The 14,930-nt window shown below is 41.0% G+C and overlaps 1 protein-coding gene across 1 annotated transcript in view; it reads right to left on the bottom strand.

Moving 5' to 3' along the window:
- Nucleotides 1-289: 289 nt before the first annotated feature.
- LOC139266614 (vesicular inhibitory amino acid transporter) overlaps nt 290-14,930 on the bottom strand; it is a 34,387-nt gene continuing 19,746 nt past the window's right edge. Inside the window, exon 3 of the mRNA XM_070884208.1 lies at nt 290-1,441. Coding sequence (XP_070740309.1) covers nt 290-1,441 — 1,152 coding nt within the window. The remainder of the gene's footprint in view (nt 1,442-14,930) is intronic.

Below are 14,930 nucleotides of genomic sequence, written 5' to 3'. Positions count from 1 at the left end.
CTTTGCCTTTCCGTCATTGTTCATAGGTTTATATGTAACCTTTAGGGCTGCTGACCAAGGGCTGTGTAGCTCTTTGTCGGCTGGCGCGGACACGATGGGCTGAAATGGCCTCCTTCTGCACTGTAGATTTCGATGTTTCTATCCCACCTGGGAGTTAAAATTCACCCGTATATATTTGTCATTAAGTGCAAGAAAATATGATATACAGATGACCCAGAGCAAGAATCACTAATCAAATGCACAGTTTTGTATTTATTTATAGGTTAGATATTCAATTTCAGAGGCACGTTTAACTTCTTCTGAAAGCATCAATTACCCCCTTCATGGAACAGAATATCCCAGATAGACCACAAAGCAATCCTAGGAGGAAGATGGAAATGTCCAGGAATCTTTCCAGATTACCTAATTTATACCAGAGCAGCCTCAAGTGAAAAAGTGAAGGAAGTAGAAAAGTCATAACAGCTCCTGTAACACTGCCTGTTAACCCCATTAGGAGGGCAAAATGGGGCATAAACATGGCCATTAGGAGGGTTAATATCAATAAACAACCTCGCAAAACAAGTGCCCAGACTTGAGTCTTCCCATCCACTGAGCTTGGATTCAAAATACTACTTTGTAAAACTTCAGCAGCTGCATAAAAGGGCAAAGGATAGGAAAGGAGCGCCTTGGCCACCAAACACACATTCACCAACATCCGTAGGGTGAATGGCAGATTATCTGTGATTACTTCCTTTGTTTCATTCCCCCATGTTAAAAATGTGACAAGGACAAAGACTGTTTTAAAGATACATGCAGACAAATGAGTCCAGGTCAACATGCACATAAAGTTACCCCTGTTTTTCATGCTTCCTTCCAGAGTGGGCAGAAAAATCTGTGAAGTGTAGCTGAAAATGATAACCCCAACAGAAACCAAAAACTTTTCAAAATCCATGGAAAACTGCACCTTTTTCCATGACCATTTCTGTACTTGTGTCATACAATAGGTAATCATAATGAACATAACAACAAGATGGACTACAGAACAAAGAAGACTCAGCTTTGATACAATTTTAAGATTTTGTATGAAAAGACATGGGACTAACATAACAACTGCTATTATAAACCAGGCCACTTCTGATATTTGCATCTGTGGGAAACTGTGGAACATGAGATTCCCACTTACCACCAGATACAAAATGCAGGTCATAATTAGTTCAACTACCTGGGCAAAATTAACAATTTTGCCTCCTAATTTAGGGAATAATTGAATGCAGCAGGCATTGGCGATGTCTTCATATGATGTCCTCACTCTGACATGCTGTCCTTCTTCATTTTCTTCATACAGGCAGGCAATGAGAATTTTGCCAGTATAGCAGCAGATAACAGCAGATAACATGATGAGAAACAACCCGACATATCCACTGTGCAGAACAGCGTATGGCAAACCCAGGACAAAAATACCCTGAAGAAAACAAAAAAACAAGACCTTTCAGGCAAAATTGTCTGTTATAGGAAGGGAATATGTAAAACCATGTGTTACTATTAATAATATATTAATTTATTGGCAGCTCGTACATGTCGCCAATTGACAGGAAAGAAAAAGGCAATGGATCAAAATTCTGAAAGCTAAGGTGGTTGCAAACTCTTTACCATGAAAAATAAATTAGCCTAGAAATTATTGTTCATCACATTATTGCAAGAATGCCTAACATGTTGAAACATCTTTGTGGCATTCCTCGATTTTCTATTTGAATAGAGTAAATAGTCTGTTTCTTTTAAACGGATTAACTCCTCCGTTAAAATAACAGATAGGAATGTTGCATAAACACTTAACATGTTTGTATGCTAATATTGCAAACAGTAATTTCCAGGTTATTACAGTATTATATTTATTAGGAGGCAGTAATGTTATCTCGGAAATAATCAAAGCCAATGAATTATACCAAACTTTGAAGGGAAATGTTCCTTTGTCATTTTGTTTCAATCAATAAATAGTTGTTAATACTGTAATTCAAAGTTAATGAGGCCAGCCAAGAAGATGTAGCTTCAAGACTCACATTCATTAATTTTGCTTGCACAGTGTTCTTGCATTTATCCTTTATTAATATGCCCACAAGGAAGTTGTACACTAAAAAAATTGCATGAAACATTAAAAAATCACAGCAATGATAAAAATAATGATCAAACTTCACACTAAAAGTTTTCCTTTTTAAAACAGATATTGAGAAGTTGTTTATATTTCTCCAGATTATTGTAATCCTGAACATTACTTTTACAATAGCTTTGCAAACCATCTGAAGTCACTGCTAAAATAAATTTGATGTCTCAGTTATAGGGAAATACATGAAACTTAAAAGGAAGAGCCTGCAAAGTGATCTTATACGAGTATATAATTGGGAAAATTAGTCTTGTTTTAATTGTGAGAATAAAAGGGGTCACAGGTTCAATCTGGTAAAAGACAAATGGAGAAGGATTTTCTTCATGTTGTAACAGGGCTATTGCGTGTCTTTGTTTTTCTATATGATGCAAAAAGAAATTGCAAAATCTGTTGAGTTTGTTTCTCCAAATGATTTGAACAAGCTGGTAGATAAATTTAAGAAGCTTTTTGAGTAAAATGCCATTGCTTTTACTTCTGAGGGTCCAGTACAGAAGGAAAGACAAAATGGGTGATTGCAGAACCTGCACTTTATTTTGTTTGTGCTGAGAATTCAAAATTAATAATTGTTCATAGAATGTTTTAATTAAGCAACTGTACTAGATATTTATGCAGGGTAGTAGATAAAATAAATACAATTAAAAAAACATGCTTCATCTTCCCTGGGGAGAAGTCTTAGATTTATTGTTTACTTGGAGGTGAGTGCTCCCCCATGTCTTCCATTACCATTATCTATTACTCATTGTGAGCAGTATCTTGTGGGATCTGATAGGAATATAAGATTGTTCATCTGTGTGTACTTCTGCTGTCACACTTCAGATGTCACACTATAACATCATAGCTAGGATTCTCCTCCAGCGACAGTGTTTCAGCAGGGTGGCACTTCCGCCCACCTCGCAAACATTGACCCCACTATGCGTGATGGGCTTCCAGGGTATTGCCACTGCCAAGATGTAGTCCATCATGCTGCAGCTGAACATCATGGCAGTGCTTCAGTAGGAATGTTGCTTGCAGCACCAGAAGAGGCAGCTGGGTAGTTAAAAGGGCAGGAATACCCTGAAAATTGAAAGAGATGTCTCAAGGTCTTCGTCGAGACTACGGCCTTGAGCAGATATGTGGTGGAGAGGAAGATAACTTCCAAGGGGAGGACCTCAGGATCATTACCGAGACTTCCTGGGGTCTACTGTCAACCTTCCCCATGTGGCCCTGGGAAGCACTGGTAACACGGGCAGATGGGAGAGAAATCACCACAGACCTGACAGTAGCAGTGAAGGAAGGTACGGTTGGCAGTGATCGTGAAAGGGGCGGGGAGGGAAATCCAGGACCAGTGGTGAGGAGGCAGTAGATCTCGCCACCTGAATTGTCCCTTGTTCGCCACTCCATAGGCCCAATTTTGGCCATGACTTGCTCCAATTTTTTTGGAGTAAGTTGGTTTTTCTGGCTTAAGTTAAAAAATGCTATTTTCCCCAATAAACTTGCTCCAGAGTTACTCAGTTAGGTATGATTTTTTTTAGTTGAGTTTTTTTTTCAAAAGGGGTCGTTCCCAGCACCTTACACCAGTTTTGGCCATTTATGCCACTTTGGCCAGCTAAAACTTACTCTAACTCGACTTAGGTCAGCATATGTGGCTAGCTCTGAAAAACATTGCGGGCAGTTAAGAATTCGACGCAGGTTAGTACATTTAAAGCACCAAGACTTACAAAGCACTAAACAAAGCACAAAAATAAGCATTCAATAACAAATAAAAAATACAAGGAAGCTGAGAGGACCTGCATCAAGACTTACAAAGCAATAAACAAACCACAAAAAGTAATAAGCAATTAGTTAACAAATAAAAGATAGAAGGAAGCTGAGGACCTGCACCAAAATTTACAAAGCACGAAACAAACCACAAAAAGTAATAAGCAATCAATAACAAATAAAAAATAGAAGTCCAACCTTTATGCCAGAAACAAGTTTTTTTGCTCCCCCATCAAAACACTCTTCCTCCCCCCACCATCAAAACTCTCCTCCTCTCCCCCCCCACCCCCCCAATCAAAACTCTCCGCACTAAACAAAGCACAACCATCAATAAATAACAAATAAAACTCAAGTCCTACCTCAGCCCGGGAAGTCAGCAGGCCGGCCGACCGGGGATAGGGCCTGTGAGCATCGGATCCTGCTCACAGCCTGCAGGACACGCTGGGAGCGCGAGGAGCATGCGCGCAGATGCCAGCAGTGTTTTCTGCGCTGGGCTGTTGCTCCGCCCCCCACTGCACTACGTACGCCATGCTAGGACACAGGAGACTCGGCAGAGCAGGCAGGCAGGATGGGGCCACTTTTTTTCGGCACCATTTCCAGGGTGCAAAGTCGGCACATTTAGGTTAAGTGCGCCGAAAAAAAGAGGTTGGGGAAAATTGGGCCCCATTTTAAGCAAGATTGTGCAGGAGACTCGAGCCCCACATTTCACATGCCACACTTTGTTCAATTCTTAAATTTTGGATTCATAAAATAGTAACAAATGAGAACTAAAGAGATAGGAAACATGAAAGCAAAATGACAAAGTGGCTACAAAACTACCAATGAGAAACTATTAAGATCAAACAAGCAATCCTGACTGACCAAAAAGGAGAACCTAATACTGGAAAGGGCATCACTTCAAACTCAAAAAGGGCCTCTCAAAGGCCAAGAAATCCCTCAAAAAATGTTACACTGTCTGTATGACTTGCTGCTTTTTATGTTACCACCTCTCACTTCAGCTATAACTCAGCAACATATGGTGAGGAAATGGTCCCCACCACTTCCAAAGATTATGCTGCAGGTGAACCCATGGATGCTGAGAGAGGTTGCAGGTTGCTAAGGAACAAACATGCGGCAATGATACAGACATTGTGTATTCCTTCTGGATTCAGAGACAGGTCCATATATTTGGAGATGTGAGGAAGTACTGGCAATCATTGTTCTTGTAGACCAGTATTGACATTATGATTGACAAAATAAATCAAAGGTCCTCTTATTGTAAACTATTCTAAGTCTGCAGTATCAATCATCATTTTAAATCATCCAGAGTGCCTACAAAATGACAATCCTATCCTTTTAGTTCTAACTGTAAATTTGTAATCTTTCTTGACCAACTTTATTCCAAATAAATTGAACATTACTGCAAAGTGGAAGTGAGAACAAATACTCTATTGTAGCTATATTTTTAAATTTAGATTTCAAATCAGTTAAATGAATTTATCTTTGTATTTGTTGTATTAAATAAATAAACATGAGCAGCAATTGTGGCTTATTTTCATGCTTACTTCATCCATGTGAAAGTCAGGTTTGAGTGATTCATGAGGTTTTCTCCCTCACAATTAAAGTACCACTATTGGTGCAGCATTCTATTTCTATATCTATCAGTCCTACTATATAAAAAAGATTGTGAACATAAGAATTAGGGGCACGAGTAGGCCATACGGCCCTTCGATCCTACTCCGCCATTCAATAAGGTCATGGTGAGAGCCAATTGGTTTATTTCTGTTCCTTTTTAATTTTGTTTGTCTCTGTTTAAGTCTCCCTGAATGACATCTTCTCATGCCTTTGCCACTCTCACATTGCATCCATCAGTTAATAGGTTTGCAACAGAAGACCTTGGTGATTTGCCCTCCAATTCTCCCTCCTGCTCAAGGGAACTACCTTCCCTGATGGTATGGTCAAGTCCGACAACGCACCATGGGGAAGATTTTCTCTGTGTCATGCTCATCAAATCATAAAAGTGTTCTTTATAAGTGTGTTTATGAATTCTCTACACAAAGCACACAGAGGAAATTCAAGGGGTATCTAGTTATGATATAAGCTTATAAATCAATTATGTGAATTGTAAGAGAAAGCCAGAGGGGAGTGTAAATGTCCAGCGTGTGAGTGTAAATAGAGGAAGACCTAGTGCAGACTGGTGGGAACTAGTATAGGAGGAACACACCAGACTGGGCAGTCAGGATGATAATAGTAAGTACCTCAGAATAAAGTACTATATCTAATTCTATTCTAATACAACCCTAATACAACAAATGTTATTGGTCTTAATGAGCTGGATTTTCAGCTTAGCTCATTTCCGGGTGGCGGGGCAGCAGGGCGGTAGTTTATGCCCGGGAACAGTTTGCACCTCAGTCAGCAAAATTGGGCAGCTGGACCCTGGGAGTGCTAAGGAGGGTGTTGCACATCTCTCTTAGGGTGCTAGGCCGGCTGAGCATGCGAATATCCTGAGCTTAACAGCCGGCCCGGGAGCGCTCTAAGAGAGGCCTGGGGGGAGGTGGGGGGGGGAACAGGGAAACCTGAAAAAAAAACACCAAAAACATTCCCAATATATAATACATAACACAACATAAATCGCAAAAAAAAAGAAAAAACCATCATGCTTACCTGAGCTGGACATTACTTGCATCGCCGCAGCCGGTACAGGTGGGACCGCCCGTTTTCACAGGTGGTCACAGCAGGGCGCTACAGGTCAGGCAGGACTCAAAAATCGAGCGAGTGTTGCAACCAGGGGCGTTGCACACTGGCTCGCCTCTTCCGGGCGGTGATGCTCCATGCTCCGCCGCAACCAGCCACGAAAATCCCGGTTGGGCGCTGGAAACTGACCACCCACCCAGAAGAGCTCACCACCACCATTGCCACCCCTCCAGGGCGAAAACAGAGGTGGACAGAACTGGAAAATCCAGCCCAATATATTTTTGTGAGTTTGCAGAGGAATCTTAGATTAAAAGTGTAGGCACCATGATAGTAGAGAGGGTGGAGGCTTGCTCAGATGCATGCCCTGCCGACATGACCTTGCTTATCCCACTCCAGGAACTTGAGCATATAAATCTAGGCTGGCACTCCAGTGCAGTACTGAGGGAGCACTGCACTGTCGGAGGTGCCGTCTTTCGAATGAGATGTTAAACTGAGGCCCCGTCTGCTCTATCAGGTGGACATAAAATATCCCATGGCACTATTTCAAAGAAGAGCAGGGGAGTTATCTCCAGTGTCCTAGGGCCAATATTTATCCCTCAACCAACATAACAAAAAAACAGATTATTTGATCAATATCACATTGCTGTTTGTGGGAGTTTGCTGTGTGCAAATTGGCTGCCACTTTTTTCATATTACACGATATTCCAAAAATAATTGTCTGTAAAGCCCTGTGAGATGTCCGGTGGTCATGAAAGGCACTATATAAATGCAAGTCTTTCTTTTTTAAGGCTCACTCAAGCCACTGTCATTCAATAATGTTGAACAAGTTTCTCTAAATCAGTGCTTCTCAACTGCTAGGCCCTACTGAACCAGTCTCAGCTTTTCACGTACCTCTGAGTGAAAATAGTGGTCAATTTACAAAAAAACCCATTCTTCTCCACTTCTATTTTTCCCTTCCTCCTTCATCATTGTTTTGCTCTCTTTCTCTTCCTTGATTTCTGTTTCTCTCACCCTCCTGCTTTATTTGTCTATCTTTCTGCTTCCTCACTTCTGGATCTGTCTCTTTTTTCCACTTGCATTTATATTTCGCTCATTCTCCTCCTTTGATTCAGTTACTTTCCTGGAAGCAGTGATTTAGGGTGAGGTACCGTTTTATGGGAACTGGCAGCCCACTGGTAACTTGCCCTAGTTGCCAGTGTTCACATGAGCCTGGATGGTGTGTGTTAGCAAGCTATTTATTTGACTGTAGCAGACAGTCATCAAATGGAACAGCCAAGTAGGATCAATCCCCCTCCAGGTGGTGCTCTAAAAGGGCCCACTACATCTCCAGCATGCTCTCCTTGCTGCTCCTGCTCTTTTTCCTCTTCTGCCCACAATTGGGTTTCCAGAATCACTCCCATTTCTCCTCTCTTCACTCAATCTCTCTGAAGGCAATGAATGAATTCAGCCAAGAATTGACCAAAAACTTCTATATTATTAGCATATTGTTGTATTCAATATTGTTGTGTTGTGTTGAGGCTGCCTAACACGAGGCCCCTGGAAAAATGGCACCAGCAGCATCATTGAGGGGGCGGTAAGTCATTCCCTGTAATTTTCAGAGCCTACCATCCTGTTTGCACCAGAAGGGAGGCCTGAACATTCAGCCCAGTGTCTCTATGGCACAGGAAGGCTTGAAGCCAAGCACAGTCCATTCAACTTTTGGTAAAGGATGGCAGAAAGTGTAGAGATCCTGCAATATTAAAGAACTAGACATTAATGTGAAATGTACCGAAGTCTATCACAATCACAGTAGAAGTGTGGTGTCTCAAACATGTTTTGGAAATTATGAATATTATTGTTCTGTCACGTCTCAGGAGAGATCTGTACCTGTGAGAATTTTTGTGAAGTAACCTGCAGGTTACCTATTAGTCAGTGTAAAAGATACCTGGAATACAAATTTACTGTGAAACAAAAGCAACTCTTTAGTATTCACAATTTTAGAAAAGTTACAACAATTATTAATTTACATATTTTAAAAAGGTTTGTTAAAAATATTACAACTGTCAAAACTTTGCATAAAGGTTAATTTAAATTGTTTATTTAGAATTCTGATTAATATCTGAAGTAAATGCTGCAGTTATATAACAGAAAGTTTGTTATCTGTTGATTTGAAAGATAGTTTATTGGGCAATTATGGCCATTTTGTAAGAAGAACACCTGATTTTTAATGAGTGCCCTGGGCTGTGAGATCAATTGCTGAATAAAGCTAACCAAGTTCAACATTAATCATATGCCACTGCTCATAAGTTGAGAATGACCAATTTTTAAACACTTTCAAGCCATAATAATTTATCTCTTCTAACTTTAAAAGTTGCCGAGCAAGCTCATATTCATGTCCTCTGTTCTTTCTATTTTACATAGTGGTGCTATTGTATTTTATTATATTTAAGGTTTTATTACATAAAAGGGTAGCAAATTCTACTGAATTGCCCCATATAAAAGAAACTGCCTGTACTTTTACTGATATCCCTTTTGTTGCATTGGACCAGATTCTCCAGCAATAGTGAGATTGGTGACTTTGATTGTAAATTTAGCTGTCTAGTTGTCGATATGTCCCTGCGTATTTTCAGGCATTTGTAATTAGTATACGCTGTAGCTAGTATGGCTGCGAAACAGAAGCAGTGCAGCCATTTTTCCCAGCGTTCCACACATACCTACACTGGGTGGCATTTCAAGTTTTAAAATCATCTTCTAATGTGAATCTGAAGTACGACACTCATCCAGATTGATACTCCCACCAGGCTGCTTTCTTTTTGGGGTATTGGTCAGCCTGCTTCCACGTAGAGCTCATCATGAGTTTGAGTTAGGAGGTTCTACAGGTGTGCTGAGCCTGTCCTCTAGCCTCATGTTTAATAGCCTCAAACCAGCTCATGTTTAATAGTTCGACTGATTTTAAAAAAATGATCTATTAGCTAAAAAGCATGCTGCTGCCAAGCCACCCGAGCCAGTACTTTTTAACTCTATGCAGCAGCATGAATAATGCTGAATCATAGAATGGTTACAGCACAGAAGGAGGCCCGTCGACCCCGTGCCAAAAGGTAATGTCAGAAGCGCGATTCAAACCCATGCCCTTAGAAAGGGACCAGAATTCACCAACCTTTAAGTTAAGGATTAGCAGTCCTTGAGTCTGATGCCTTCGACCACTCGGCCATTCTTAGATCACTCGACCATCCTGAGAACCCGTTGTTTTCAGTGGGGGGGGCGGCAGAGCTATAAAAATTAGCTGCCTATTGTTATCGATGTGGAGTTACGGCGAAGCAGTGCAAAAGTTGTAGGAAAATATGGAGTGCCATAAATGATGGAGTACATCACTTAGTCCGTAATTTCCCCTGTTGCACTGTTTAAGGATCTTGATGACATAGATGCACTATTTTTTACATAGAATATACAGCACAGAAACAGGCCATTCAGCCCAATCAGTCCATCCCAGTGTTTATACTCCACTCGGGCCTCCTCCCATCCTTCCTCATCTAACTCTATCAGCATTACCCTCTATTCCCTTCTCCCTCTTATGCTTATCTAGTTTCCTCTTAAATACATCTGTCCATTTGCCTCAACTACTCTCAGTGGTAGCGAATTCCACTCTCACCACTCTCTGGGTAAAGAAGGTTCTTCTGAATTCCCTATTTGATTTCTTGGTGACTATCTTAAATTGATGCCCTCTAGTTTTGCTCTTTCCCACAGTGGAAAAACTCTCTGTATCTACTCTATCAAAACCTTTCATAATTTTGGTCACCCCTGAGCCTTCTCCTTTCAAGTTAAAAGAGATGCAGCCTGTTCATCCTTTTCTGATAGGTTTAACCTCGTAGTTCTGATATCATCCTTGTAAATCTTTTTTGCACTCTTTTCAATAACTCCATATCCTTTTTATAATATGGCAACCAGAATTGTATGCAGTACTCTGTGTGGTCTAACCAAAGTTCGATACATGTTTACCATAACTTCTCTATTTTTCAATTCTATCCCTCTCGAAATAAACCCTCGTACTTGGTTTGCTTTTATTATGGCCATATTAACCTATGTCACTACTTTTGGTGATTTGCGTATTAGTACGCCAAGATCCCTTTGTTCCTCTACCCCATTTAGATTCTCATTTTCCATGTGATATGTGACCACTTTATTTTTCTTACCAAAATGTCATACCTCACACTTATCTATGTTGAATTTCATTTGCCAATTATATGCCCATTCTTCAAGTTTATTAAAGTCTTGTAATTTGTATTGATTATCTGCAAATTTAGAAATTGTGCTTTTGATTCCAAAGCTAAATCATTAATATAAATTGTGAACAACAGTGGTCCCAGCACTCATCCTTGTGAGACTCCACTTCCCACCTTCTGCCACTCTGAATAGCTACCCTTTACCTCTACTCTCTGCTCTCTGTATTGCAGCCGGCTGGCTATCCATTCTGCTACTTGTTCCCTGACTCTGCATGCTCTGATCTTATTCATTAGTTTATATTATGGTACCTTATTGAAGGCCTTTGGAAATCTAGATATATTAAATCTACTGCATTACCCTTGTCTATTCTCACTGTTACAGCTTCAAAGAATTCAATGAGATTGGTCAAGCAAGAATTTCCCTTTTCATTATTATATTTTTGGTTTCTTGATGTTTTTTTCTATTTTATCCTTCAGTAGTGATTCCATTATCTTTCATACCACCGATGTTCAGCTGACAGGTCTATAGTACCCCGGACATGTCTATCTCCCTTCTTAAATAAATAAATTATAGTGCTGCAAGTCTCCAGGTAAATCTGGGCCTATATTTCATACATTATTACTGCTGGTTAAAGGCAGCCAGGGAGCAGACATTTTATATAAATTCCTCCTTATGTAACACCATAACAGTTCACTCCAGGCTGAGCATGATTACTGGTTAACACTATTATATATTAAGAACGTGTTGTGAGGCTATCCTCAATCAGGTCTGACCTGCTGAACATAAAGTATTTAGGTGATCAGAACACTATAATTTTCAAACTGGTTGAAGTCCAAATCACTAATAATTGGGACTTGCATGACATGGCAACAATAAAGTGAAATTTGTATTAACAGCCTTCATTACCAATCACCTCACACTGCAAAAAACATTTTTATCATATAACCATCTTCTCAGTTACAATCAATAATGGTTAGAAATAATCATTCAAAGATACATTAATAACAAAGTTTGAACAAATAATTCTAGTTCTGAAATGGTAACTGCAGGATAACCACCGCTGACAAAGTTAAAGGTAGAATAAACTTTCAAAGGGATGCTTGTATTTAAGATCCAACCCTAAATGTTGTAAATGAAGAAGTGTCCAACTTGTATGCCTTTGTCTTTTTAATTGGAAGTCCCTTTCAGAATTAGCAGCAGTGTGATTAAACAGGAAGCTAAGTTAGAATAATGAACGCTGAGCCAAAGGTTCATGTTTGAATCACAGCTTTGATTGGTATTAATGCTACATTCCTAGATTTTATTTTGGAACACTGACAGCAGGACAAACTGTCAGCTGTAATGCTAATCTAAGGAAATTCTAGGACAAATGCTCCAGGAATTGCCTTAAGTGTGTCCTCAGAATGGAATCAGTAGTCATACTGAATGCTGGGAAAAGACCAATGCTAATTAAACCACAAAAGCTTATACAAGCCATCAAGACCACACAACCATAGATGGTTTGTTAAGAGAGACATAAAAATGTCCTTCCTTAGCTGAACCCGTGTTTCACCCCCTGTGTTAGTAAAGACCTGAGAAGCTAAGGAGTAAATGAGTGATCTGGCATGTCTAGGTGTTGGTGCTTCATTGATTTGAAGATCATTGGGAATACTAACATGGCTGTGTGAAGTGATTGGCGCTAGATGGGCTGAACTCTTCTAACACGTGTCATTTTTGTAGTAGAAAGTGTAGGAGTACTTTGTCTGGTATATATGGCAGGGCGCCTCTGTAAAATCAGAAAATGTGTCTCCAATAGAAAGAGGGAAAGGTTAAGAGAGGTTAAAATACCTGTCAGATTCATTGATGGTAAACTTCAGCTGTTTCCATGATAAGTTAATATGAAGGGTTAAAGATTTGTCTGGTATCCTTGATGAATACTCTTGTCAGTATATTAATCCCAGTATTCTTACAAAGTGCATTTTGTCAGTTACTTAAGGAACAGTTGTTAAGAAGTCAATAGCCCAGTTTGTCCTGCTCTGCAGACATGTAGAACAAGAAAGCTACTAATGGAAACATAAGGGTGAAAATGTTTTACTTTTTATGCTGATGGTACTAGTTATGTGGTGCAGCGGCCCCGACCTGCAAGGACCATCAGTAGGTTGGGGCCTTTAAAGCAGCATACCACTTCGAGGTACAGCGCGTGCTGGAGAGCAACAGCTGTGAAGAGGGTGACTGGACCAAGGTCCAGGTCGCTGATTGGAGTGTGGGCAGGTACAGCAGGCGCGGCGAAGTTGGGGCGCAGGAGCGGCGAGTAATCGTGGAGCGACATGATCGGGGCCCAGGAGAGGCGTGAGTTCGGGGCCCAGAAGAGCCAGCCCACACTGCAATATGTGTGCGCACTAGGTCCGTGCAGCAGAGCTGGTCTCCAGTCGTCTTGCCACTGAATCAAGACCTAACTCTGTCAAGCCCGTGTGGTGGCTGGTGTGCAACGGCCACCACAAGTTAAAACAATCCACGCACTAGCATCTTCCACCCTTCAACATGTAGTTCATGACCTAGAATATTAGATCCTTCATTGAAATACCCCTGTGAACTCATCCCTTTTTGGCGTGAAAGCAAGTCATCCCCGATACGAGTCACCGCCTATGATGATGATGGATGATTATGCTCTATGATTTGGTAGAATGCTTTATTTTAATTCATCATTGATTACTCATGATCAATTCTGATTGATTGAGGTAAAGGCCTGGAATTTGCAGTCCGGATGACGGCGAACTAGCAGCGTTCGCCATCATTTCACCTTTGAAACTTACCACAACTTTGGAAGTTGGCGAATGTGGAATTCCTGAAGTTGCGGTCTGTCATTTACTGCTCCCACAGTTTGCACTATGCATTCACCTTGCCTCCCCCCTATCCGCCCCCACAGAGCTGGCAATCTGTATAATCACTCAAATCAGGGAAACTGATGAAAACTTCAGCTCTTCCGCAGTAATTACGTTGTTAAATTCCCCACGAAAAGTGAGACCCAAAGGGATTAGGTGTAACTGGGGTTTTAACAGCGCATCGATTGCTCAACAAAGGTTATGGGCCTGAAAAACTAATTGTATTTTGTGCAGTGTGAAATTTATCCATTTTAATAAAAATTTAAATATTTAAGAAACTTATTTTAAAAAATTGCTTTTAATTTTCTTTAAAGTTTGTTCATCTTTATTATTTGCCTTTTCCCCATGTGAGAGCCCCTATCTTTCTTTTGCTGTCCTAACATTTTTAAGAAGGTAGAATTTTAAGAGCTGGCCCACTTCTTTGTTCGCTGTCTGTGAGAATTCTGTGTTTTGACTGGATACTTAGACAGCCTGGTGAGATCACGACAGTTCGCACAAAGGGATCCCCACTACAGTTTGAACTCCTCGACACAGAGATCGCAAGATCTTTGTGCGAAGCTTACTTCCGGGCCAGTGGTGAATGTCAGCTAGCGCTTTGCCACTGACTGCAAAATCTGGACCATTATTTAATTTTTGTTATGCTAGCAAAGAAAAGAAAACATGCGCTTAGAAATAAATTTTTCTTCAGAATTTGTTTGGAAAGAGCCTAAAATTTTTCCTATTATCAGTCTCATTGATTGGTATGTCAAAATGATACTTTTCATGGGCTCAATTTTCCCCAAAGCTGTTTTTTGGCGTACTTGAATAGTTACGCCTGTTTTTTGGGGACCAAATACGGCAAAAAAATCATCCAAGTTTCCCCATTTGAATTCTTCATTTTGTCGCCACCTAGCCTGTCGTTTAGTTTTGGGGATGGAGCCCAAGATCTGCGCCAAAAAGATGGAGTTGCCACAGTAACGAGGGACACAATGCGGGCTGAGGCTGGAAAGTGACCAGCTCACAGCAAGCTGCTCAAGCACATTACACATTGCAGCAACTTACCTCCATTAAATTATGAAAGTGTAATGACAAAAGTCTATCTCCCCCTGCCCCCCCCCACTCCGATGTCGGTCCCCGCTCCTATCCCAGGCCGAAGGGCCTCCACCCTCCCGGTCCCCACATCCATCCCAGGCCGAATGGCCTCCGGGTCCCGGTTCCTGCACCTATCCCTGGCCAAATGACCTCTGGGTCCCGGACCCCACAACTATCCCAGGCCGAATGGCCTCCCCGCACCTGGTCCCCACAACTATACCTGGCTGAATGGCCTCCCAGTCCCGTTCCCG

This window comes from Pristiophorus japonicus, chromosome 7 (assembly GCF_044704955.1).
Source record: "Pristiophorus japonicus isolate sPriJap1 chromosome 7, sPriJap1.hap1, whole genome shotgun sequence".
NCBI lineage: Eukaryota > Metazoa > Chordata > Chondrichthyes > Pristiophoridae > Pristiophorus > Pristiophorus japonicus.
The sequence above is the reverse complement of the archived record's forward strand: the minus strand, read 5'-3'. Positions and strand labels throughout refer to the sequence as shown.